General features: G+C 45.4%; 2 protein-coding genes across 6 annotated transcripts in view; one reads left to right on the top strand and one right to left on the bottom strand.

The window, feature by feature from the left end:
* Cyp2r1 (cytochrome P450 family 2 subfamily R member 1) overlaps positions 1–27,207 on the bottom strand; it is a 700,872-nt gene that overhangs the window by 34,826 nt on the left and 638,839 nt on the right. The gene's annotated exons all lie outside the window — the stretch shown is intronic.
* Spon1 (spondin 1) overlaps positions 1–27,207 on the top strand; it is a 298,089-nt gene that overhangs the window by 150,243 nt on the left and 120,639 nt on the right. The window contains exon 6 of the mRNA XM_050143162.1: positions 20,166–20,314. Within this exon, the coding sequence (XP_049999119.1) occupies positions 20,166–20,314 (149 nt within the window). The remainder of the gene's footprint in view (positions 1–20,165; positions 20,315–27,207) is intronic.

The raw sequence follows: 27,207 nt of genomic DNA, 5'->3' as shown, positions 1-27,207 counted from the left end.
TTGTCACCATGACCGTGACAACTCTTATGAAAGAAAGCATTTAATTGGGGGCTTGCTTATGGTTTCAGAGGCTTAATCCAGTATTATCATGGCAGCAAGCACGGTGCTGGAGCAGTAACTGAGAGCTACCTTCTAGTCTATGGAAGGGAACACAGGAGAGACTGGACGTGGCAGAGGTTTTAAAACCTCAAAACCTGCCCCCTTGTGACATACTTCCTCTAAGAAGGCCACACCTACTACAAAAAGACCCCAAGTTCCTAATGGTCTAATCCTGCTTAAGTAGTGCACCTCCTTGGTGTCTAAGCATTCAAATATATGTGCCCATGGGGGCAGTTTTTATTCGAACCACCACAGTGGAGAAGAGGGCTTATTGCACCAGTACAAATCCCTAGCACCCACATAAAAAGGTATGTGTGGTCTCTTCAGGCACCTGTCACCTAGTCTTGGGGGGTGGGGGAGCATAAGGACAGAATTTGTAGGGCTAGGGCTTGCTGGCTGGCCACCTCACTTCAGGTTCAGTGATAAAGACCCTGTTTCAAGGGAATAAAACAGAGAGTAACAGAGTAGGATACCCAACATCCTCTTCTGACCTCTGCATGCATATGGGGACATGTGCACCCCCACTTGCACCTGTACATACACCCCCCACACACACACACACTATACATGCATACACTACGCACACACAAACGAACAACAAAACTTTTGAGCTAAGCCCTGGGATGATTTTTTCTTTGTGTCTACCTAGGTTTCGCTTGCCTTATTATTTCAGCCCAAACCATCTCTTCATCAAGGCAACATCTCTGACAGCCCTCATTGGCTATTCCAGTTCTCAGAGCCTCTTTAGAGCCTGTTGTACCCTCCCCACTACTTATGGTTTAGCTCAGCTACTGCCGGTTTCCAGTTTCCCAAGGATAGCTATATAATTTAAAGCTTACAAAACTCAAGGTTAATCCTGAAGGAAGATTAAGGCTGCTTTCTCAAACCAACTGTACAGTAGAATGGCTATACAGTGCAAGTGACTTTGAAATTGACCCAGCAGCCGGCTTTGAGGGAATGCGTCCATGGAAAAAGAGAATTTGCATCGCTTTATATTTTGCTCATCGGAGGACTTTATTAATAGATGACAAGTATTCAAGACACCTAGGAGAGCCTGGGTAGAGTAGCATGCACTTGTATTCCCAGCACTCGGGAGAACCTCAGGCTAGAGGCCAGCCTAGGATACATTCTCCCCATTTACAGGGCTTCTTTGTATTTCTTGTTGGAAATCTACTATGAAACTGCTCCTTCAACACAATTTGCATGGCTTTTTTGTCTTCATTAAACAGGCTACACTGGTTGTAGCAACAGCTCAATTTTGAAATGATTACTTTATTTCACAATAAAGAGCAACAACGACGGGAGGACTAATGATGCCGAGGCCGATGCCTGACCCTCTAAATATCTGAAAATCACTCAGAGGAGAGTGTGTCCTGTCAACTCCAGCAGCACAGCCTGGGTCCCCAGTGATCCCGACTGATGCAGGGATGCCTGGTGTGTCTCCTGTAGTAGAATGAGACTATTCCCTCAGGAGACCTTGTCTTGTTCATGGCTAGGGTCATTGCTACCCAGCCTATATAAAACAGAATAGATGCCTACAGCTATTAGATGAATGCATGAGGATGAATAGATGGACCAGGTTCCTGGGCCCACTCTGTCCCTTACTGAGAAAATATTGAGAAAATCTTGCAAAGGACAATATCTAGAGCTTCTTGCAGATTTCCCTTAGTTAAATGCATCCTGCCCCCATTTAATCTCTAAAGCTTTGCGGAAGATTCCTTGTATTATCCTAAACCCCGGAGCCTGTAATTATACTTAGCATTTTAAAGATAATCCAAATACCAGGAATTGCATTGGGCAAACCCTCCTATGTGGAAAACACACTCTTCCCTCCACTGTCTATTTTCTGTGTCCTTGTTTTATGCTGGTCTTGCATGATAACATTTTTTAGATGAAGACTTGTGCAGTCCAGATTGTACCAAAACCAACTTTGAACTTCTGATCCTTCTGCCTCCAGCTGGGATTACAGGTATGCACTACCATATCTGCTTTATTCCATGCTTGGGTTAAACTCAGATGCTAATTTTTTTTGACAGACTCCAGGGAAAAACAGTAAGAAGTGTTGGAACCCTCACTATACCCTTAGCCCCAGTACCAGATCTGCTATGGCAGAAATGTCTTCATTTTAAAGAAAATATTCTAAGTATTCTAGATAGCCTAAGACACTCATAAGAAAGGATGCTGTATATGTTCCAAAAACATGAATAAGATGACTCAGAATCATACACACAAAGCTCTGCTGAAGCTTCCAGCATTTATGGGCTTAAATTTTCCAAACAATGAATAGAAAATACACCCTGAAGGACTGCTTCTGCCAAGTAAGGCTGACTGTTCACAGTCGTAGCTGGCTCCTGAGTCATGTGCCAGCTACTTTAGTTCTGCCAAGTATCTTCCCAGTTTGCAGGGATTCTTGGGTTTCATGTTGCAAATGGAGTCTTAAACTTCTCCATACCACTTACAAGGCTTTTTCTTCATTAGTACTTAGGCTACCCTGATGTGAGCAACATTGTAACTGTTTTGAAACAATTGTTTTATTTGACAAAATGTCATGAGTTTTTAACCTAGTTGCCTGGAATAAATGAATGGTTTTATTAGTTCCTTTACACGTTGTTGTAACCAAACACCCAATGGGAAGCAATTTAAAGAAGGATGAGGTCCTTTTGGCTTGCAGTTCAAAGGATACAGTCAGTTATTGTGGGGAAGGTATGGTGGCTGAAGTATGGGGTGACTGATCTCTTTGCATCCACACCAGGAAGCAGAGAGTAAATGGGAAGTAGGGCCAGAGCAAGATGTCTCAAAGGCCACATCTGGTGAGTGACTCATTTCCTGCAGAACTACTCTGCCACCCTGGGCAACTTCTCAAGACAACGTTTCATGACATCTCCAGCCTATGGCACCAAATCTCTGGAAAGAGACTAAGGTAGCAAGTCTGCCTGTCAGGAATTTTCTGACCACGTGGTAAAAGGACACATTAGAGTCTGTAGAAGGCTAGGTTCCCACTGTGATTTTTAGATAGTAATTTTATACAAGGGAAATAAAGTGAACTAATTAAGCTTGCTTTTGTTTTTGTTTTGTTCTGGGTTTTTTTTTTTTTTTTTTTTTTTTTTTTTTTTTTTTTTTTTTTTTTTTTTTTTTTTTTTTTTTTTTTTTTTTTTTTTATGAACTGGCTGAAAATCTTTCCAGCTCAGCCCAACCCTGAGTTCTAGAAACAGCAAGTCATTATGTCTGTAAGAATTTTACAAGGGATTAGTGTCCCCATCCTATTGCTGTTCTAACAAGGATGCAATAGTTAGCAATGGGTGAGGACTGGGAACTCTGGTGTCACACTGAATCTTTATTCCATTTAGTGCTCACTCATGGGCTATTAGAGTAGCAGTCAACCTCCCTGTGTCTCAGTGTCCTCATCTAGAAAATTCCTTTTCCCAGGTTCCTAAGGTATGCAGCCCAAGATGGCAGCTGATGGCCTATGAGTCCCCGAAACCCCGATAAAAGAGAAGAGTCTGAGTTATCTACCCAGGACTATTGTGTGGATAAAAGAAAATATAAGATAGACAGACAGATAAATGGATAGACAGGCAGATGGACAGATACATACATACATACATACATACATATAGATGATTGATAGATGAGAGATGGATAGATAAATAGGTAGATGAATAATTAGATGATGGATGGATAGATAGATGATAGATAGATAGATAGATAGATAGATAGATAGATAGATAGATAGATAGTAGATAGATAGATAGATGATAGATAGACAGATAAATGATAGATGGATACATAGATAGATAGATAGATAGATAGATAGATAGATACATAGATAGATAGATAGATAGATAGATAGATGATAGACAGTTAGATGATAGATGGATACATAGATAGATAGATAGATAGCTAGATAGATAGATAGATAGATAGATCCTTTCAAAAGAGCTCTTTATGTATTAAGTGTCATATATTGTATCCTATTATATAGAATTTTATACAATGGCTAACTACTATTATAACTTAACTTTAATGTCTGTTTCTTACTTTTAACTACCATTCTCATAATGGAATCTAAATCCTCACATGTGCTTTGATTTGTAGCTATTTAAAGACTGCCTGATATGCATTAAGCTTTGTCCTTTTGTCCCATTGAGGCCCATGTACAAGACCTCACAGGGCAATGTTCTTCCCTTGATTATGCAAGGAGGGGGACCTATGAGAACAACCCAATCTACAAAGTGCTTGCTGAACAAACAAAAGGATTTAAGGTTGAACATCAGGATTTGTGCAAAAAATAAATAAAAATTTTAAAAAGCACACGTAGAAACTTTTTTTTTTTTTTTTGTCATCCCAGCAAGGGGGAGCAGAAGCAGGGAGATTCTTAGGATTCACTGGTCCTCATCCAGTATATCCAAGTCAGTGAGCTTCAGGCCAGTGACTCCAAACCAAAGCAGACCACGCCTGAGGAATGGTCCCGAGGCTGACGTCTGGCTCCAGTACAGACACCCACCCTACCCCACTCACAAGCATGAGAGTATTGCATGGAAGCTCATATTCGCGGTGAAACTGGAGAAGTTCTGCTGGAGGCAAAGCAGAAGTGACTGGCCCAGAGCCCCGGAGCTGAGAAGCGACAGATCTAGGATTAAGTTGTGTCAGCCTGAGTTAAAACACAAATTCTTTGACTGGCTTCTTGGCACTGCGCCTGGGCCAGCCTCATCTGCCCTCCGAAACTTGTACTCTGGATCCGCATCTGGTCTGTTCCCAGATGCCTCCTGACCTGTGGACACGAGGGCCGTGTCTCATGCTCACAACCCTCTTCCACCGGGCTGATTGCGGCCAGTCTTTTGATTCCAGCCTAAGCCCCATTGCCCGGAAACCTTCCCACCTCCCCTCTGAATCGGTGACAGCCCCTCTCTTCTGCTCTGTGGCTAGGCTGATCCATATGGAGTCAGACGCGTGAATCCCCATCCTTGTGTTTGATCCTCCAATACCCTGGGGGCCTCTAGAGCAGCGTCCAGAGCTGGCTTTCCCCTGAGGCCTCAGACCATGTCTTATTCTTAGAATGTGTGCATTAGATTAAGACTGACCAAACTCCCAGAAGTCACCTTCCTGATGGATCAAAGTCCAATAAAAATTCCAGTCTTACAGGACTTTCCTGATTGGTCCAGGCAGTATTCCTGAGTCAGCATAACTGATTTCTGACTTAAATAAAAATAAAAATAAACCTGGTCTTGCAAAGTGGATGTGGGGAGAGTTGGGAGAGTCAGAAGAATATAATCAAAATACAAAGAACTAATTTAAAAGTACTTTTTAATGCCTGATGTAACCTTTGACCTCTGTCTTCACTTATTGCCCAACTCTGCCATTTATATCATCTCCCTGCTCCTGACCCTGAACGAGATCAAACTTCCCTTTCCATTCAATTTAAATCAAGTACTTGAGAGCCAGAGCAGGGCTCCAGAGACGAGGAAAGCAGCCCACCTCACCTATTAAAAAAAAATGTAAAGGCACCTGACATGAGTTCGATCCCTGACTGAGAACCACAGGGTAGAGAGAGAACCAGCTGCTGCAAGCTGTACACATGCACACCGATACACACACACACACACACACACACACACACACACACACACTACCTAAATAAGTATAAACTTTAAAACTTTTAAAATAAGCTTGTTTTTGATTTTGTTTAGTTTTAGGCTTTTGTTTTTGAGGTAAGGTCTCGTGTACCCCAAGGAGAGCCTGAAACTTAGAACATATCTGAGAATGACCTTGATCTTGGATTTCTAAGGTTTCTGCCTCTACCTCCCAAGTTCTGGGACTGCAGGTGTGTGGCTTCATGCTTGCTAGGCAAGCGCTCTACCAACTGCGCTGCATCTCCAGACCCCGGAAGAACTTGGTATGGGGCCTACAACACGCAAAAGGGCAGGGCCAACGTGAGCAGAGGGGCTGCTTCACATCGGCGATCAACATGAAGTCAGGAGTGACCAGGGCTCCGGCTCGCCTTCTAGGCTCCACCTCACCCTAACAGCAACCATCTTGACTTCTCCCCAGCTTTATTATGCCTCTTTCATACCTCTTTATACATGGGATCTTACAGTGGGCCCCTTCCTGGCTCGCTTCATTCAACTTCGTAGCTTGTGAGACGCATTCATGTGGCTGTAATGCTTTGGGCTTTTTTATTGTAATGGCTGGGGAAGAGTCCGTTGCATGAACATAGGCCGTGTTTCATTTGTTTGTTGTTATAGGTGAGTGTTTGGCTAGTTTCTGATTCAGGTCTATTATGAACAATCCATTCATGTGTGTATCCTCTGGGCAAGATGTATATACATTTCTGTTTAATTGAGAGTTTGTCATACATAGAGATAAATTTGCAGAGGTTTGACAGCTTTATATCATAAGTCTTCTAACATATATACACATATATATATATATAATTTTGGAATTTGCATGTGTACAATTTTATACTCTCACAGTTCTTGTCTAATCTTTACCCCTTCTCTTTCTGAACTTCTCTTTTCTTATTGAACTCCATCAAACCACCAGTAGTGTTCAGTAGAACATTGAATGCTGAGCATTCTTATCTTGTTCCAAAAATTACAGAAAAAACTCTTTAATTGTTCTCACTTAGTATGCTTTGCACGGTAGGGGTTTTGGGATATTTCTGTAGCAGAAAATGAATACTTCTTTTCTACATGTGCTGAGTTTCTTGTATTGGATAGTAAATGCGGTCAAATGCTGCCGCCACCGGTGTCTGCTAGCACGATTCGGGTGCTTGAGTCTGGAGTGTCGAATCACCCTTGTTTTACCAGAGCAAACCTCACATGGCTTCCTAAATGTCTGGATGTAGAGCTTGGAATGTCTTATTTGGACTTTCTGTTCTGCTGTCATGAAAAAGGTTGGACTTCTATCTTTCCTTTTTCAAAGATGTGAATTTATTTTTGTATGTGGGGTGGGGTACCTGCAGAGACCAGAAGAAAGTGTCAGATTACCTGGAACTGAAGGCAGAGGTGGCTGCAAACTGCTGACCGTGGGGCCTGGGAACCAAGCCCAGGTCTTTTGTAGGGCACCGTGCACCTAACCACTGGGCCATCTCTCCAGCCCCTTGTCTTCACATTTATCTTTAATTTTGTAATGGCTTGGTTTTAAATACAGCTTGACTCTTACCACTCATAGATAGGTACACACACACACTTCCTTCAATAGATTTCGGTTCTATTATTACCTTAGCAAACTGCACTGAGCTTCTAGTCTTTTCCTTACTAAAACAGAAAGCTTTCCCAAAGATAACACAGTCTTGAGCCAAGTCCTGTTTTAGCCACTCAGTGGCCATGTGTCCCCTGGCAGGTCCCAGATCCTCTCAGCCTGTTTCTTCACTGATGACATGAGATTGTGAAATAAATTAGACAGATCGTAAGAAAGCACCTGGCACAGGCAGATGCCCGGTGAGCCCTAGTTCTTACCACTTCCTTCTGCTGCGGCAAAGACTTCCAAACCCAGAAAAATATCGCCTTCCGTGTGTACAGGGCTCGGCTGAGAGCTAAGATTCCAGTGTGGAAAGTTCAGTTGGAGCAGAAGTCTGTAATGTTCTGTAGTGTTTTATAAAATTTTTAGAAACTAGTGCCTCGATTTTAAAAATTAGATAAATGTTGCCAGAATTATCATAGCCAATGCCACAAATTCCTCCACTTGGGCTTGGTAATAATGGTGTGCTGAGCATTTGGAAGAGGCAGAAATGCAGTTCCTCTCCTGTATAAAACAGTCTATATGTGGAGAAGTCAGAGCAGGAGCACACTTTCAAACAAAGCGTCTCTTTCTGCAGTTGTAATTCCAGTGTTATTGGCCATTGTGCATTAAACCATCAAGCAGGCCCTGGAGCAGCAATGGGGAGGAGAGTTCAGAGTGCCTGGAATTACGGCCTTTGCCTTTGAAATGAGAATCAGGTGCTTGTCTAGGTTCTAGCGGTATCTAAAACTAGAGGCGGAAGTTCAGAACTGGGCAGAAAAGACCGAGTCCTAAGAACGCTGAATTGTTTTGTTTTGTTTGACACAGGGTCTCTCTGTGTAGCCCTGGTTATCCTAGAACTCACTCTGTAGACCAGGCTGGCCTCAAACTCTGATTTGCTTGCTTCTGCCTCCCAAGTGCCGGGATTAAAGGCTCGCACTACTACCACCTAGCAGAAAGCTGAACCTTTTGAACACGAAAAGCCAGTGCTCCAAATAGCACCATCATACTTCTCCTGTTATTCTTGACTCTCGGTGAGAGCCATATGTTTACCTCTGCACAAAATTTAGCCTTGGCTCAAACTGTGAGCCGTTTGTGACGTAGATATGATATAACTGAAGCCTGGAAGACAGTCTATCTCAGGCCTGCTACTTGCTAGCAATTACGTTTCCACACCCATAATGTAAAGTATAGTAAATGCCTGCCTCGCAGGACCACCATGAGAATGGGAGGATACTTGCTCATGTCTGTGAAGTGTGTGATATCAGGAACATGTTTAGTAACTCACAGTGGCTGTGGTGCTGATGCTGACGGGTGATAAAGACAATGAGGACAGCATCCCTTGCTTTGGGAGAGAGAATGGTGAGACAGCATCTGTATTCTTTCTACGAAAGCTAGAGGAGAATCTTGAGTCAGCTCTGGTCTAAAAGACACAATTACTGTATGGAACCTAAGCCTAGATACATGGGCTTAAAGGAATGAGCCGTGTCGCAGGTTTAGGTTTCCCCAAAAGTATAACCTGAGGCAGGAACTGCAGGTAGTGTTTACAGAGGGCAGAGGATAAAGGGACAGGGGAGAGAAGGAACATCAGCATAAGCATGTATTATTGAGGTCACTGAAGGTCAACAGAACTTGGAGATGTGTACAGTCTGTGGTTCCAGGGCTCTCTCTTGCAAAAATGGTCTACTAGTGTCTTTAATGCCCCCATAAACCAAGGGGTATCTTTAAGAGTTGTAACTCCCCAGTTCTCCAAGGCACTTGTCAAAGCTTCAGAAACAAACCCTCTTGCTGTATGAACTCAAGTTGTTAGAGTCAATTTAATCATCTGTGAAATGGGAATGATAGCCGAAACCAGCTCCTGGGTTATTGCTGGGCCACAAAAGCAAATCAACATAGACTCCCTTGGCACGGGTCCTGCTGCGTCAAAAATTTCCACAACTATTTATACTTGATCTTAATATTTTAGTTCCCCGGGGAATATTTTAGTTGTCCAATTGAGAAGGGCATAGTCATGGAGCATTGCTAAGAGGTGGGACCAGTGTAGCTTGGGGTTCAGGTGGGCCAGCACCATGGGTGCAGAAACCCACTGGACAGGTAGAGCACATGGTAGGATGCTAGCAGCAGAATGACTCGGGCCTGCAGACGGACGGCAGGGCCCCTGACATAACTGGGGTGCACAATTAAGGCTCCTGCTTCTGGAGTTAGGGCAGGGAGCTGACAGACGTGAACTGGAAGGAAGGACCAAAGCAACACCTGTGTATAAAGGAGCTCTATGGGCCTGTGAGCAGACAGGAAGATAAGGTAGGAGCCCAGGGAATGAACCCTGTCCACAAAGAGGATCTCAGGGCTCCTTTGGATAATAAATTCAATTTAAGACTGTGTGCTTATAATAATTATAGTACGTATAACCTGAAAATGATTGAACTATAGGGAAAGAAACCAGAGCCTGTCAGGGATGGGGTGGTGAAATGGGATTGATTGCAGTCACATGAGAACTAAGGGGACCCGAGGACTGCTCTGTGTCTTCACTGTGGGGTAGCCACCTTACAGCATGCTGTGGCCAAAACTTGCGAGCCAGTATTTTAAGAGGGGGGACTGTCGCTGAATTGAAAGCACACTTTTATTTTAACGGGAAATAAAGAAGGCACACAATAGTATTTCTCCAATTGTCCCCAGCACCTGCCCATCCAAAGAATAGAGAGCAGCAAAAGCCAAAGCCTTAAAGCCTGGGTAGAAGAATGGAGGGGGAGCTGGGGTTCAGGCTACAAGGAGAAGCACACAGGGGAGCAGAGAGTGGGAACAGCCAGCCCAGGCTTGCGAAGACAAAAGATAGGCTCCGTGCAGAAGACAAAAGATGGGCTTTGAGGAAGAGAGCACTGATGGACGTGGTCGCCCAGAGAGGAGGATTTGAAATTCTGCTCAGAGGGAGAGACTCTTCAGTGGCAGGGAGAGCTGAAAGATGCCTCTCACCCACGCATTTACCATTTCCAGAACTTTCCATCGCTTCATGCAGATATGCACAGCCATCTGTTTTCATTTCCCTTCGGCCTGAAGAACTTCCTTTAATATTTCATAAGCTACAGATGTGCTAGTCATAAATTTGCTCAGCTTTCATTTATCAAAAAAAATATGCTTTGTTTTACACTCATCACTGAAGAATATTTTTACAAGGTAATAGAATTCTAAGATGACGGGTTTTATTTCTTTTAAAATGTTAAAGGTGTCATTTCGTTGTCTCTGGGTCTGCCTTGGTTTTGAGCCAGGGGGTTTTTCTTTTCTGTTCTAATTGTGATGTGTCCTTTATTGCTTTTTAAGACCTTAATCGTTATCTCTCTCAAATGATGATGGCTTATCTGTCACTTTCTTTCCTTTATTTCATTTTATTGGGTCTTCGCTTTATTTTTTTTTTTTAGGTGTAATTTGCTTTGCTTTTTTATCCTTGGTGTATGGGGGAGGGGGGGAGAGCTTCTGGGATTTGGGAGGTTGGTACTTTTCCTAGAATTTCAGGAAATCTTGAACCTTGTTTGCTCAGATACCCCCCCCCCGACTCGGCCACCTCTCTATCCTACCCTGTAGGGCTCCATTTAACCCACTGATCTTCATTTATCTGTCACTGGGACTCCAGGATGAGTTCTTCCATCCTTCTGTCCTTCGCTCCTTCACTTTGAGTTGTGTCTCTATGATCCTCTTTCGGTTTACTGGTATTTTCCTTTACTGTATCCGAATACGGTGTTCTTGTTTCCACCTCTGGAATTTGGTCTCTCAAAATATTTCTCTGCCAGTATTTCCCTTCTGTTCACTCATCGCATCCATCTTTTTCTTAAATTCTTGAGAATTGATAATAGCTATTTTACAGTCCGTGTACGTCACTCCTGTCTGTCTATAATCTCAGGGACTCCTTCTATTAGCTAATTTACCTCAGGATCTTGACCATATTTTATTGTTTCTACGTGTCCCTAATTGTGCATGTGTGTGTGTGTGTGTGTATGTGTGGTCTGTGTGTTAGCACACATGTACACATATTGTGTGTGTGGATGTGGATGCCAGAAGCCAATGATGGGTGTCTATTTCAGTTTCTCCCCCTTATTTTCTGAAGCAGAGTCTCTCAGTGAACCTGGATCCCATTGGTTCAGCTAGTCTGGCTGGCCAATGTCTCCACTTGTCTAAACCTCCACCATCATCACACCCCTCCCCCAACACTGGGATTACAGATGTGCTCCACCACATTGCACCTGGCTTGTATACAGTCACTTCTTTATTGCATGATGGACGTGGTGAGGGCTCCATTGCTGAGTGCCTGGGCTTCATTTAGAGGGCCGTAGACTTGGCTCCCGGTAATGGTTAATTTGTTGGTGAGTCTGCCTGATTTCCCCTTTAAGACCCATTTTCTGAACTTGGTTAAAGTAAGTCTAGGTACGCTCTCCCATTAAGACAAAGTCACTTTACCACTAACTGTGGCTCTTAGTAGGCTCTCAGTTCAGTGCCTGGAGTGGTCAGCAAAGCCTCTGAGCTATGTATGGATGCTTTAGAAGTCCCGTATCTCCAGCCTCTGGGCTCTCCATTGGGCTCTTATCTCTGCTGAGCCTTGTGGAGTCTCGTCCTGCACTCATGCCACTTAATTTTGCCTGCATTACGGGGACAATGCATCTCCCTGAAGCTTCTCTCTCTGTAGCTTGCTTCTCTCCGGCATTCTAGCCCATAAACCCTGTTTGCCTCGACAGTCCCCATTCCTGTCCACACCTCCTCAGGTCAGCTAGTCTGCCTTATCCTCTGCCCCATCCCACCTTTCTTCATTACAAACCAGAAAGCATCTTTTGTTGTAACCCAGGAAAGCACGGGCTCTGCTCTCGTGTTCTCCCTCCTCTCGGGGATTGGGACCTTTGCTGTCTGTTCTGAGCATCTGCAAACAGGAACTTGGTATAATTTGCTCTGACTTATAGCTCCCTCAGAAGCAGAAGCCAACTGAGCTGACAGGTTTGATGGGTTTTACTGTAGGTAAAATTAACTTATTCTAGCCACAACTCATAGATAAGGCCTGCTATCTCCACGATTTGAGAGGCTAAGGCAGGGGGATCTTAAGTTCAAGGGTGGAAGACTGGGGGTGTAGATCAGTGGTTTGAGCTCTTACATGTGTGAGGCCCCAGGTTCAACCCTAATTACTACTAGAGACAGAGATAGATAGAAAGGGTGGGGGATTTGTTCATTTCTTTGCTTTACATTGCCTTCTAGGAAAAATTAAAAATTCTTATTAAGACCTGATTCATATCCCTTCATGATCTCCTTGACTTCTTTGTCCCATCACAGGTCATTCATTCTTTATTGAAATGGGGGGAGAGGCACTTGCAGAGGCACTACCCTGATGAACTCATTCAACTCCTATCCACTAGACTATCTCGTCTACCTCTTCCAGGAAGCCTGCAGCACTGCCTAGGCTAAGCATCTGCTCCTTTAGACTTTCATATGCTGTCATCTTTATCAAAGTTGTATCACTCATACTTTGTCGTCCTTGTCCAGTTAGGGCCGGTCCTTCCCACCCTTCACCCCACCTCCAACTGAATGACTCACCTCAGAGTTGCCGTGGCTTGGCACAGGTCTTGGCAAACAGTTTATAAAGGGCCAGATGGTGAGTACTTTAGACCTTGCAAACCAGACTACTCGACTTTGCCACTGTAGCACGAATGCAATACATAGATGATGAATAAAATATAAAGCATTATTGGAGCAAAAACCAGGCAGTTCTAGCTTGGTACTCCCTAGTTGGATGCACAGTGTGAGCCAAGTAAGTGTTCACTGATGATGTAATAGGTAACAATGGAGTCTTGCTGAAGGCATCAGAGGAGATGGAAAAGACAACGCCAATCAAATCTGTTTCCTAAGAACAGGGTTTTTCTGGGTTGAAATGGACTTTTCTTGAGCCCTTAGTGAAGGAAAAAAGTGACAGCTAAGTGGAGAAGCCAGAAAGACGGGAATGGAGGAGTTCCAGACTGTTAACAGAACCTTCTCATGCAGGTTTTCTGTCACACGAGGTCAGGGCCCTGAAGAGCACAGGGGACAGAGTCCCTGGAGTGGCCAAGAGCCAGAGGGCAAATATAAGCTCTGTCCTGGGCAGCGCCCTGCTGCAGTTTGACAGAAGCCAAGTTCTGTAGCCAAATCCGAAGCATTGGAAATTAGACAGAGCCCAGGCCCAGGTGGGCCTAGGGGCCCTGCTGCAAAGCCAACCAGAGAGTGAGGTCTAAGACAATTTAAGTATATAAAACTGTCAGCTACTCAACAGTTTCCAGTTAGCTGCTGGCCACGTGGTGCATGCAGGAGTCTGTAGATGGCTTGACCTTGGTCTTGAAGAGATGTAAATGATAAGGTCACCTAGTAAGAGACACAGTTCAGTCCTACTGAGAGAAGACAGAACATAGAGATCAGAGAACCGATTGGTGTGGCTGCTACACCAGGGCCCAGCAAAGACCCAGAACAAAGAGGACTGTGCATGAGGCTGCGGTTAGGCGGCAGGGCTTAAATCAATCCATCACTAAGGGCTAGTACATTCTGCTATGAAGCCCTGTGAATAGACATCAAGAAAATGAATGGATGGCTTGTACCGGACGAGGTTTGGCAGGAGATCTCAGCAACTGGCCAGGAAATGTGGGCCATTGCTGAACACCTGCTGAGTTAGTCAGCATTTCTCCAAAGAAACAGAAGCAGGAGGTTGTGGATGCAAATCTATATACAAAGAGATTAGTTATAAGGAATTGACTCACTCAGACATGAAGCCCATGCAGCCGCAAATACACAGTTAGCAACCTGGAGGCGGGGGCCAGACAGTGGTGCAGTTCCTATCCTGCTCTGAAGGCCTGAGACCCCTCTAAATGTTCTAAGTGTTCTGCAAGACACCGGTTGGCTCAAGACTCAGCAAGACTCAGTGTTAACAGCTCAAATTCAAGGAAGCAACAATGAAATGATTCCTTGGCTTGCAGGCAGATAGACAGCAGGAAATCTGCATTACTACAGAATCAACCTTGGTGTTTTAATTGGGTCCTCAGCTGACTGGGTGGGGTCCACTTCTTCAGAGAGAGCAATCCAATTCAAATGATAGTCTTCTTTTGACACCCTTAGAGTTGCATCCAGAATGTCTGGCCAAATGTCTGTCCTCGCCTTAACATATTCAAGTTGACACATTAAATTAGCCATCATGCAGAAGACCTCAAAGACTCTGCCCATCATGGAACGTGCCTGCCTCAGCACCCAGACAAAATGTGGATGTGTTTCTCCCATGATGGATTTGGGCCTTTTGGCATATTTGCAGACACTGGCAATTTACTTCCAGAGCTGAGAACAGAGAAGAGACCAAGGAGCCTGTCAGTGTATAAAATATTGGATACATATATTTAAGACATCAGCCTGATGTGCCTTTTTAGGCAAACACACTTGGTCATCCATCAACATCACAAATGCACAGGTATACTCATTCTTCCTCACAGTTTCCCACATGCCTGTCCCACGAACGTTTCATCTAAGCCCTTGGAAATACATGTTTAGGCCTGGTTTACATGGCTTTACTTGTTACTTACGGAAATGTGGGTGAGGGGTGCTTTTTCTGTTGCTGTGATAAAAACACCATGACTGAAACAACTTATAGAAGAGTTTATTTAGGCTTATGGTTCCAGAAGGATAAGAGTCCATCATGGCCAGGAATCATGGCAGTAAGGGGCACACACGTGACAGAGGTGAGACAGAGTGGAAAGCTCACGTCTTCAGCTATAAGCATGAAGTGGAAAGAGTGAAACAGATAAATGAGACTTTTAATGTCAAGACCTACTCTAGAGATGGACTTCCTCCTGCAAGGCCACCTAAAACTTCTCCAAATAGGGCTACCGACTAAGGACCAAGTATTATTCAAATACCTGGGACCATGAAGGATCTCATTCAAGTGGGTACCTCACAGTCGGTGAAACAAAAGCAGCAGCACCACCGAAGACCCCACCTCAGCATGGTGACAGCTCAGGAAAGCTGTGTTCCTGGCGCTCTCTGCTTGACTTGCATGGAGGTCGTCAGGTTAGAATCTCTTCTCTTCCCTGCAGTTACTGCTACTTATATAACACTGGGGGCTGGGCCCTGTAAGTCTCACAGGTTTTAGAAGCTTCCTGAGACTTGTAAGTTTCATTTACTTCCTGAGTCCCATGAGCTTCTTTTAATGCCAAGGAAATAGCCACACAACACCAGATTGGTCTAGGCCACTTGGACACTATTGGAGCTAGTGAGGGGCTTGCCAAACCAAACAACTATGCCCCCGCCTATGAAGAGAAAGGGTTAGTAATAGTCTCTGGCTTTTCTCTGTCTTCTAAGACGGAGGCCTCACTGTCTCACTGGGGACAACAGGGGTGACATCCTGATTATTCTCTTAAGAGATCGACAAGATTAATCTTACCCCTTACAACCATACCTTCTAATACCTGGGTCTTCTTCCTCTCCCCTCCCTTATTTTTTAGAGTTTATTTCCTTCTAACTAACTGGAATCTATTGACCACCTCATTCTACTAGTACTATGCTACTGGGTCCCATCCAGATGATTCTAGATTCAGACATTTTTATACCCAGTATTCCTGTCTTCTCAACCTACTGGTTCTCACTGCCACCCAGTCGCCCAGGCACATTCCTCTTGGCCATCATGCCTTCCAGAAGCTGATCTGGCTTTGTCCTGCCAGATTTAATTTTATCGCCTATTTTTATTTAATGGACTTCAGCCTCGTTACAACACTGAGAGGCTGGTCATATCACCCTTCCCTTACTACGTCTTTGGATTTGAGCTGTAACACTGAGTCTTCCTGGGTCTTGAGCCAACTGGTGACTTGCAGAACTATGCATTTAGAAAGGTCTCAGGCCTTCAGGACAGGATAGGAGCTGCACCACTGTCTGGCCCCGCCATCTCCAGATTGTATATTTGCGAGTTCATGTATGTGGTTTGCCTGCGTGTGTGTGTGTGTGTGTGTGTGTGTGTGTGTGCCATGTGCAAAGCCCCTGGAGTTACAGGCAGTTGTGAGATATCATGATGTCATGTGGGTGCTGGAAGTTGAACCTGGGTCTCCTGCAAGAGCAGCCAACCTTTAACCACTGAGCCATCTCTCCAGCTCCTAGATTCTTGTGCCTTCCCATGGGGCACATGCATTCTCTCTCTCTCTCTCTCTCTCTCTCTCTCTCTCTCTCTCTCTCTCTCTCTCCTTCCCAACCCCCACCCCAGGGTGATATTGAGAACGTTCCTATGGAGGTCTCTATCTTAAATGATGCAGAGAACATCTTATAGCTTTCGTAGTTCCTTCCAAATCAGTCAATTAATTTGTACAACTCGGGGAGATTACCCGTATTTTAAAAGAAAGGAGAACTTGGAGTATAGATCTTGCCTACAGTGTGGAAGGTGCTGGGGTTTGGTCTAAGAACCACATGAAGCAAACAAACAAGTCCATAAATAAAGGGGAACTGAATCTCTCAGAGGTTGAAGCTTCTGTCTTCAGGTCACCCTGTCTCTTTCCCTGTACTGATCAGCAGCTGAATGATTGATGCTCACCTGCATGAATGCCCCTTTTGACACCATCTGTCTTCCCATTGGTGTTTTCCTTGCCCCCTTCCCCGGGAGGATGGCGTCTCACCTCTCGCCCTAGCCAAGTGCCAGAGTTCTTATTGAACTGATGCCACTGTGTTGAAATTTGAAGGCAGGCTCTGCAAAGTCGCTCTGGGGAACTAACCACTATGATGCTTAGCAGGTTGAAGGCACAGAGTGAATTTTAGTCAAGAGAGTAAGAGAGTTGAAGACAGAGCCCCCTCTGGGGGTGCCTGCCTCTCTGCACAGGCTTTTCGACCTTGAGTCATTGCATTTAAGGAATTTGGAGTTGGCTTTTTCATCCCCTGTGTTATTGTATGATAACCCTGATGAACTAATCTGCTCTTCCATCTGTTTCCCCACCCCAGACTGTGAGTCCCTCAGGGCAAGTGCCATGTCCTATTCCTGTCAGTCATTATGGCCTGCCACTGTGTTTGGCACTTAGCTAATGGGAGTTGAATGGGTAAGGTAGAGAGACCCATCTGGATCCATCTTCTGATTCCCCATGAACATGCTCATTCCCATCCTCTTTCTGTCATAATACATGTTTGTTTCTCATAGTGAAGTAAGGGTAGGCTTCAAGTCTTTCTCATTTTTTAAGCTACTCCAACAGCTACAAAATGGGTGAGCCATATTTATTGAGTATCTGCTCTGTCCCAGGTTGATGTCATGCATAGATAGCATCTCATTTTTTAATAATTTCACTTAACTCTCCTAATAGGTCAGTGCGGTAAGTGTTCTCATAGTATGAACGAGGAAGCTGGAATGTGGGTACATAAAGAAACTGAGTTTGAGAGTTTGCACAGCTAGGACATGGGAATGCTGGGATGGAACCTTCGTCCCTTGGCTCAAGAGCCCAATGCCTTCTTATCGGTCTTTGTTTCCCAACAGCAGAGAGCACTGCTGAGTCCTTGGCTTAGTAGAAGTCAGGGTCCATGCTGCACTGAACTTGAATTTAATTGTGTTGAATTAAATTGTGCCCACGTGACCCCAGAGTTTCAGGCACTTTCCCATCTGATTGTGTAAAATGCTTCTAGAAACATGAGGTGAAAGCGCACCTCGGGAACAGGGGTGAAGACAGACTCCCTCGTGAGTCTACACCCTAGTAGGTCTACAGTGACAGTAAATATGGTCCGTACTGTCGGGAACACACGAGGCAGGAACCTAAGTCAGCCAAAGATGGTCATGAGAAGTTTCTGAGTGATCATTTAGTTTCCTTTCTGTTGCCATGACAGACATCACTGGCTTACACATCCATGTCACAATCGGGGCAATAAAGCAAACAGAAACTATAGCCACAACCAGGGAGAAATGCTGCTTTCTGGATCACTCAGTCACTTAGCTAGATTTCTTAGACAGCCCAGGACTTCCTGCCCAGGGAATGGTGCTACCCACCGTGAGCTGGATCATCCTACATCAATTAATAATCAAGACAGTCCCCCTAAGACATGCTCACAATCTGACCTGGGCTTCTCCTCTCAGATGACTCTAAACTTTATCACGCTGACGTTGAGATTAATCAGGACAAGCATGAAGGAGGAATAAAAATGATCCAAGCCAAGCAAGACAGTACAGAGGGAGCAACAATGTTCCTTAGATACAGAATTTCAGCTAGGACAATCCTTAACATAGGGGATATTTCAGTGGAACAGCATGATGGAAAGCAAGAGATGCTGAAGTCGATTTCCCTGTGTTTAGCTTACAAGCAAAGGGTCACCGTGGATTACCAGGCTATGCCTTTACAAGTATCCTCATAATTTAGAGGACAGCTAAGCCTTTCTTACTGCCCAGGAAGTGAGTTATAGAAACAGCTGGCCACGTCTCCACCTGCCTTTTCTGGGGATAAACATGAAAGTTGCATTTCTCTGACGTATAAGAAATGGCAACAATTGGACTGACCCACAAGGTGGTGTCATCTGCCTGGGAGGGGTGTGGCTGCCCTCAGGAGGCTTGGAGGGTACCACTTGGCTTTATGTGCTTGTACTTGATGTGCCCCTGGAGTAGGAAGCCTTTGGGGGAGTGATGGCTGCTGTATAAAGAGACCAAGCCTCTTCAAAGTCCTTCTTGAATATGATGGGATGGAGTGAAGAGTTCTGCCTACTCTAGGACATACAGTGGTTAACCAAAAGTGTCCTTTGGGTTTATCTAATTCAAATTTTCCCCTTCACTGTGCCTGTAAGTGTTCTTTAAGACTTTGTAAAACCAACCAAAGAATGACTGAAAATTGAGCCAGTCCTATGAAGTGTATGTGACACTTCTGTAGTATTTGCATCTACACTCTATAGTATTTGTGTCTAAAAAGAAGCCCAGCGTGGTACTGGCATTGAGTATCAATTCCCTGTTCTTCACTTCCTTAGGAACTTTGATAAGAACCCTCAAGCCACGTTCTATTATGGTCTTGTTCAAATATTGCTGAGATCCCTCCTGCACCCCATGACTGCCCACCATCCCTCTGTGATTGTCATCACGAATCCACTGTGGGCTGGAGGCCACCACACACCCAGATTGCCCACCCCACCCTCTGAATGTGGCTAGCCCGCTCACCCCCTCATCTGGGAATGTAATAAAGTCAACTGAACAAAGCCATGTTAAGTCCTGAGAATGAAAGCCTCTTCTCACCCACACTTCAGCTTCTGCTCTTTGCTCACCTCCCAAGATCCCCCCTCCATTCTGCTTCCTCTGCTGCATACCTCACCCTGCTGCCTGAGTGACTTGTCTAAAATGCAAATGCAGTCACATCACTCCCCTGATCAGAGCCCCTCAGTGGCTTGCAGATCTTCTCCGATGGCATCACAACGCACTGAAAGTGGTACCCGCTGTGAGCAGGTTCCTTCTCCCTCTGTGACATCATCTCCTAATTCTCCATCGACAGCGGCACTGCAGCGCTGAGTTACTGATGGTTTTCCAAGCACACTGTTAATCCATGTTTCTGAGCTGCCAGAAGTAACCCTTCCTTTCTATTTTGCCTTACAAATTTGACCAACATTTCAAATTCTCTCAACTGGCCCCCTCTCAGAGAACCCCTTAGACAAAGGTGTCTTAGACTGTCTCCTTGAGGCGCCTGCTGTTCACTTTTCTGCATCATCTCCAGACTTCTGGTTAGTAGAGATTCTGCCTAATCCCTGAGTAGTGTTGGATTAAGACAGAGCAATGCCTGATCAGTACTGGCTGAGCCTTTCAAGTTTCCCCTCCACCCCATCACTGAAGAGGTTCGAATTTCAGCCCCATCCGCACTGACACCTGCATCCTGATTGACTTCCAGGTCGGGCCAATCACTGGTCTGCCATCATTGGCGGGTCCCACTCCAAGAACTACGTGCTGTGGGAGTATGGAGGGTACGCCAGCGAAGGTGTCAAACAAGTTGCTGAGCTGGGCTCACCAGTGAAAATGGAGGAAGAGATTCGACAACAGGTAAGAACAGGCTCCCGGATGAGCCGACAGCTAGAAATGAGGTCAGAGCATCCCTGGGTTTCACTTCCAGGACTTTGAAATATGCGGTAGAGTGTCTGTGCTTGAGGAGGGCTTTCTGGGCTACATCGGAGTCTCGGTTTCTCTCCCTGAACTCAAGCATCCTCTGGCTTCTGTATGCTAAACGCTGCTGTCGACCAGTTGCTGGGATGACGGATTTCTGGTCTCCTGAGAGGGCAAAGGGTGATTTATGGTTTCATACTATGGCTTTGAGGGTGGAGGATGACGTTCAAGCTGTCTAAACAAACTGTCGCTTCTGAAAATAGACGCTTTATGTGTTGGCATGTGGTGTTTTGCAACAGTGTCTTGAAGCGCCTGATGTCTGATAAATTTGCTGGTCATTAGTCAGAATCGTCCTGTGCTGATACAACTCCTGTGAGCCGTATCATGTGAGCCCGGGGGATCCCGAGCTGCCCCGTTATCGAGGTCCTGGCATCTACTGAGGGAAGCAGAATGAGTGACCCATTACTCTTGTCAATGATTTACCTGACAATGGGCCATCCCTTTGTCTAGTTAACAGCAAATAGAGGTTGAGAAGAGGGTCTTGCAGGAACAGCAGTTTTGTTCCCACAGAAGCCCCTCTGGCGTGAGAGAGCTACTCAGGCATTCATGCCTCACTGACCCTAGCTGTCTGGGACAAGAGAAAGGCGAGCTGTGCTTGGGGTGTGGCCATTGCACAGTGCAGGTCTCTGAGAGGCCACCATTCTCCTTCCTCCTGCCTTGCATGTCCCAAGATGATGGAGGGGGCCCAGATCCATGGTGCCCCTGTTGTGTTCTGATGGGTGTGTGATCAGAGGCTGAACGGACTGAGAGGGTGAGCAGAGCCCAGACCCAGGGCTTCCCTGAAGTCTACCATCTGGCCTCCAAGCTGTCCGCAATCCTGAATTGGATTCAGCTGAAGTTACCCTACTCCTTCATAATGCCCTGGGGATCCTTTTGGACTACAGGCTAGGTGTTTGATTCAAAGTCTCCTCTATTTGTTTGAGACAATGAAAGGTTTGGTTAAATTTTTTAACATTGCATGGTATTATCAAATCACCCTTCTCTGTAACTGAAGATGGCCTGGGATTCTCAGTCTTCCTGTGTCCACCTCCTGAGTCCTAGGGTTGCAGGCAGGCACCACTATGCCAAGTTTTGTGCAGTGCTTGGGATCAAATTTGTGTGTTAGGGCACCATGCTATTAACTGAGCCACAACTCCATCCCACAGTGTCAGCCTTCTAACTGCCCAGTTTCTCTGACTCAGGCGTGCCTCACAATGGCATAACTCTTCAGGCTACAGCCAAGTCATGAGTGCCCCCTCCTGTGGCGCCTGCACCATCTGGAACCACGATCCGGCAAGGGTTTGGGGATTAAAAACACACAGAGACATGGGTCACTCTTGAAAAGTGTGCCCCCTTTTATTGTGTTCCAGGGCAGCTTATATAGGGCTCTCCTTGACTGATGGCCATGCCCTAGCTCTCGGGATTTTTCAGCTGCAAGTCTACCAGAAACCACTCCCCTGCCATCAGGAACTCATGAGGATCTCATGCCCAGAGCAGCTGCAAGCACAGGAAAACAAGCTGTTTACTCCGGCAAGCAAGGGATCATAGAAAATTCAGGGTCTGAGGGTCCACGGTCCCCGGCACCTTCCATGTTAGTGCTAGTGTGTCTGACTTGCCAGTGGGGACCCTTTGTCTGGAAGCGCAGAGGTTCATTTCCTAGCTCTAAGGCATGAAATCATGATCATCCAGCTCTGAGGACTGGGATGCTGAAAGCCATTTGTTACAAAGAAAGGATGAAGCCAGTTCATGAATTCAAGACCAAGGTGTCTTCCCACCAGGGCCAGTCTCGCTTGTTGACATCCTGGAGAGGGTCCTGTAATGAGAGACATATGCAGAAACCATTCAAAATTGAGGTTGCAAGCCAGACAGATGGCTCAGCAGGTAGAGGCACCTGCCACACAAGCCTGGAGATCTGCACGTGAATTCAATCCCTGGAAGCCATGTAAAGATGAAGGGAGAGAACCAACTCCTTAAAGTTGTTCTCTTATTTCCACATATGTGTTGTGGCATGTACACACACATGCGCGCGCACACATACACACAACAACAACAACAACAACAGCAACAAATTTTAAAAATTTAAACTGGTATTATATTTCATTGGTAAACATAAAGTCTCATTGTCATGACAGGTTGAGAATCATGGGCAGGACTTCAGTACTTAGAATACCCCACTTCAGAAAATGCGTCTGTGGTGTGAACCTAACCAGTTGGCTATAGGGAGCCTACATGACCCAGCTGGCAAGTCTCCCGGCTTGTGTGTCTACCTAAGACCACGTCCCTGACCTCCTGTGTATTGGATATCTCTCATTACCCCTCCTTGCACCCAAGTCTGAGAGGACCACGTTAGTATTCAAGTCCTACAGATGAGGAGAAGGTGCAGTCAATCACAGAAAAGCCCAGGACTCCAAACCCAAGTTTGTCTGGCTCCAAAGTCTATGCACAGAATCTGGTGTATGAATTGTAGGACTCCAAATAGACATAGAACCCTTATTCCAAAGCTGATGAAGATTTCAACATGGTAAATGCTGTGATTTTCACAGCATGGGTCCCGTGATACTGAATAGACATTTTTCACCCATGGACCTGCCCAACCGCACCCCACCATCCCACTGCCTACCAACTCTGAATGGAGCCTCAGCTGGCCATGGCACCTATCTTTGGCCATGACACCCTTCTCCTAGCTCCTTGAAAATCCAGCTCAGTTCAGTGATTTCAAGGTCCTTTCAGCTCCAAAAGATTCATGGCCTTAAATATCCTTCCCTGCAAGCACACAACTTATATTTTCCTGCAAGTCAGGGAGGAACCAACATAAAAAGGAGCAAGAAGACGGATCCTCCTAGAATAGAAATATGTCCTCTGCGTAACCAGAGGGCTTGTTTGAAAACTTCAACAAACTCTGCTCCCAGCCCTTTGTACTTTATATCCTCCATCAAAGAGCCCCATTCCAGCCATGATGCAACTAAAATTTCTTTTCCCACAAAAAAAAAAGTGCTTTCCTTATTAGGGACTTATACCTCACAGCCATTTTCCCAAGTATTAAAAACCACAATTGGTTTTATTGGATATAAATTTTATGCTAATGGATTCCAAACACAAACGAACAAAAATACTAATCACATTAGTAGTGAGGAATTACCACAATTCTGTTGGGTCCAAAGCTTATTGTTACTGTAACTGTAAAATCCCAAGAAAACTGATGACAAATTACTACAGAGGCTTTGGCAGTGATGATGCTGCAGGCTGGAGTCTGTGAGCGCAGAATATGCACCCCTTCTAGAGGAGAAGAGAGGCCACTGGGGCCTGGGGCCTAATGGGGCCTTGGGATTGGAAATAACAGAGTTGTCATTGTTAGCCATGTGTATTTCTTCTTTTGAGAAGTTCTGCAGTTGATGTGTGTGTGTGTGTGTGTGTGTGTGTGTGTGTGTGTGTGTGTGTTGGGGATATTCACAAATATCCACAGGAGTACCCACAGGTATGTACATACAAGTGGAGGACAGATGTCAGTCTTGGGTGTCATTTCTCAGGAGCCCTCGCCTTGTTTGTTAGACAGGGTGTCTCACTGAGACCTAGCACTCACTAATTAGGCTAAACTAACTGACCTGTGAGCTCTGTTTCCTCCCGTCTCTGTCTCCCCCGTTCTGGGATCACAAGTGTACGGCCAGCTTTCTTATGTGGGTGCAGGAAATCAGACTCAAGCTCCCAAAGAGAGCACCTTACTGGCTGAGCCATCATTCCAACCCTATTTTCTGATCTTGAATTTGAATGACTTGATGGATTTGTTGTTCATAATTTTTGTGTTCCTTAAATATAGTATATTAGTCTTTGTCAGATGAACAGTTGGTGGAGTGCTCTCATGTTCTGAAGATGTCTGTCTGCTCTGTTGTCTGTTTCCTCTGCAGTGTGATTTTGTTCAGTCGATGCAATCCCATTTTGTTATCCTGTTGACTGCATCTTGAACTGTTTCTCCCCATTTTCTTCCAGAAGTTTCCTAGTTTGCAGTCTTATTTTTTGGGGGTCTTTGGTCTGTTTTGAGTTGATTTGGGGGTAGAGTGAGAGAGGTTTGCATGGAACTGAAGGATACTGTGTTAAATAGAGTAAGTCAGATGGAATATGTTCCCTCATGAACAGACACTTAAGGAAGTAGAGCTAAATGCAGAATAGTGATGAGCAGTTGGGAAGGGAGGGGAGATAAATGGCGGCTGGCTTTGATTAGCACACTGTATGCACGTATTCAAATATGACATCGAATGCTGTGGATGATACAATTTATGCACACTAATAAGAGTATAACAATCTCAAGGTCCAAATCAGGAGCAGAAGGAGAGCGAGCACGAGCAAGGAACTCAGGACCGCGAGGGGTGCACCCACACCCTGAGACAATGGGGATGTTCTATAGGGAACTCACCAAGGCCAGCTGGCCTGGGTCTGAAAAAGCCTGGGTTAAAACCGGTCTCGCTGAACATAGCGGACAATGAGGACTACTGAGAACTCAAGAACAATGGCACTGGGTTTTTGATCCTACTGTACCTATTGGTTTCGTGGGAGCCTAGGCAGTTTCGTGGATGCTAACCTTACTAGACCTGGATGGAGGTGGGTGGTCCTTGGACTTCCCACAGGGCAGGGAACCCTGATTGCTCTTTGGGCTGACGAGGGAGGGAGACTTGATTGGGGGAGGGGGAGGGAAAGGGGAGGCGGAGGTGGGGAAGAGACAGAAATCTTTAATAAATTAAAAAAAAGAATAAAAAGTACTGTCCTAAAAAAATCTAAAAAAAAAAAAGAGTATAACAATAATGTTTATGACAAGAAATACGAGGCTCTGGCTAGCCTAGCAGGCCACTGATGGGTAACCCCAGGCAGGAGGAGGCAGGAGGAGGAATTGGAAGATCACTCCAGGTATAATAGAGTCCAGAGAGATGATGCAAGCTCATTGCTTAGGGACACTTACCCCACTGCGGCCACTTGTCAGTCAGCAGCTGCAAATTTTGAGTGGGTATCTGTTTTCTTGCTGGATACGTGGTGTCCATTCACCCAGTTAACCATGCTAGAGAGCCAAGTGCTGCCCTCGGTACTCACTGCACCCCAGCGTCTGCCTCCTCTTTTAGGTTCATTCCTTTTAGTCCACAGGCGTCACCCTGCTCACACCTAAGTGTCCATTCTTTGTATACACATCAGCACTAGTCTCCTGATGGTTCTGCCTTCAAGTCCTCTTCCAATTACCCTTTTTGCCCAGGGTCAGCTTTATAAAAACCCAGCTCATGCCATCCCTCGGGTAGGATCATAACCACTTCCATTTATTTATTTATTTATTTGTTTATTTATTTATTGGTTTTTCGAGACAGGGTTTCTCTGTGGCTTTGGAGCCTGTCCTGGAACTAGCTCTGTAGACCAGGCTGGTCTCGAACTCACAGAGATCTGCCTGCCTCTGCCTCCCAAGTGCTGGGATTAAAGGCATGTGCCACCAAACCATTTCCTTTTAAAGAGTCCCTTCAGCTCCCTGTGGGGGGAGGGAGAGGAAGAAAGAAGGAGGAATGGGAGAGGAGACTGGGAGGAGGAAGGGGAAGGAAGGGCAGAGATTCCTTCATGAGCCTACATTCTAACAGAGACAAGAAAAGGAAGAGATAGGGCTGGGGTGTGGCTCAGCAGGAGAGAGCTTGCCTAGCACACGCAAGGCAAATGAGGGGGCCTTATAAATAATTAGTAAACAATTACAAATTGTGGTGCATGGGAAGAAGCGGGTGGGTGATGACTTAATGAAGCCTAGGAGTAAGAAGGACTTGTGGGAATTGAGAAGATTCCTCTGAGTAACAAGCATTTAAGTTGTGGCCCAAAAGGAAAGGATAGGGGGGAAATAATGTTATGTATAGTTGAAAACATACACAAAGGCCCTGAGGCCAGATATATATCTTATTGTGCTTGCAGAACTGAAAATAGGGACCGTGTGGGAAAAGGGAGAGAGCATGAGTGGGCAATTGCACCAAAGAAAAGTAGGTTTGGGGTGAGGGACCATGTTGTCTGTGCTACGAAGAAATTTGTGGTAGGGTAGGAAAGGTGGACTCATGCACATGTACGATCATGCGCACATGCGCACACATGTCTCCCTACAGGCACTTTTGTTTCTCTCAGGGAACTCTCTGCTCTCAACTGGAAAAGTACAAGCCCGCCCTGAACTGCGGTGGTTTTGAGTGACTGCCGTTCTGAGTCACCCAGACCTTGATAGCGTCTGTCCCCTTCTTCCTCTGCTCTTTTTAGCTCACAGCTCCTGGTCTTAGTTCAGCGGTGCCTTCTCTAGGAAGCGTGGGTCTGCTGTTCCTCTTTTGGAGCCCCAGAGCTCCTGGTGCGGTCCCTGACCTGGGCTTGCCCACCACTGCTCGGCTCTTTCTCTTTTCCATAGACTGTGCTAAACTTGGTGGAGCCTCCTCGCTGCCGGAGTCTCTGCTTCCTTCTGTGCCAGTCCGTTCCTATCCAGGCTGCTTTACCTCTCTAACATTAGACACGGACAGGGTCTAGCTTAGTGTCTGTAGCCACAGGACCACAGAGACATCTCTTCCTTTCAACTCAACTGCTTTGTCTCTCGCTAGCTTCCTTTCTGCTTTAGGGAGCTTTATCAGTCTCCCACGGGATTTTCTTTTTATCTGGAGAGAAAAATAAATTTAAAAATTTTTAAATTAAAAAAAAAACCTCATGAGCTGATATCTTCCCAGGGTGACCTTGTTTTTCCTTCTCCTGGTCCCACCTGAGTCTTATGTCATCTCTTAGTTCTGGACTGCACACTGCACAGCTGGAATATGCTA

This window comes from Alexandromys fortis, unplaced genomic scaffold, assembly GCF_014885135.2.
Source record: "Alexandromys fortis isolate MF-2015 unplaced genomic scaffold, M_Fortis_MF-2015_v1.1 scaffold_45, whole genome shotgun sequence".
In the NCBI taxonomy this organism is placed as follows: domain Eukaryota; kingdom Metazoa; phylum Chordata; class Mammalia; order Rodentia; family Cricetidae; genus Alexandromys; species Alexandromys fortis.
Note: the sequence above shows the minus strand (reverse complement) of the source record. Positions and strands in the feature narration are given on the sequence as shown.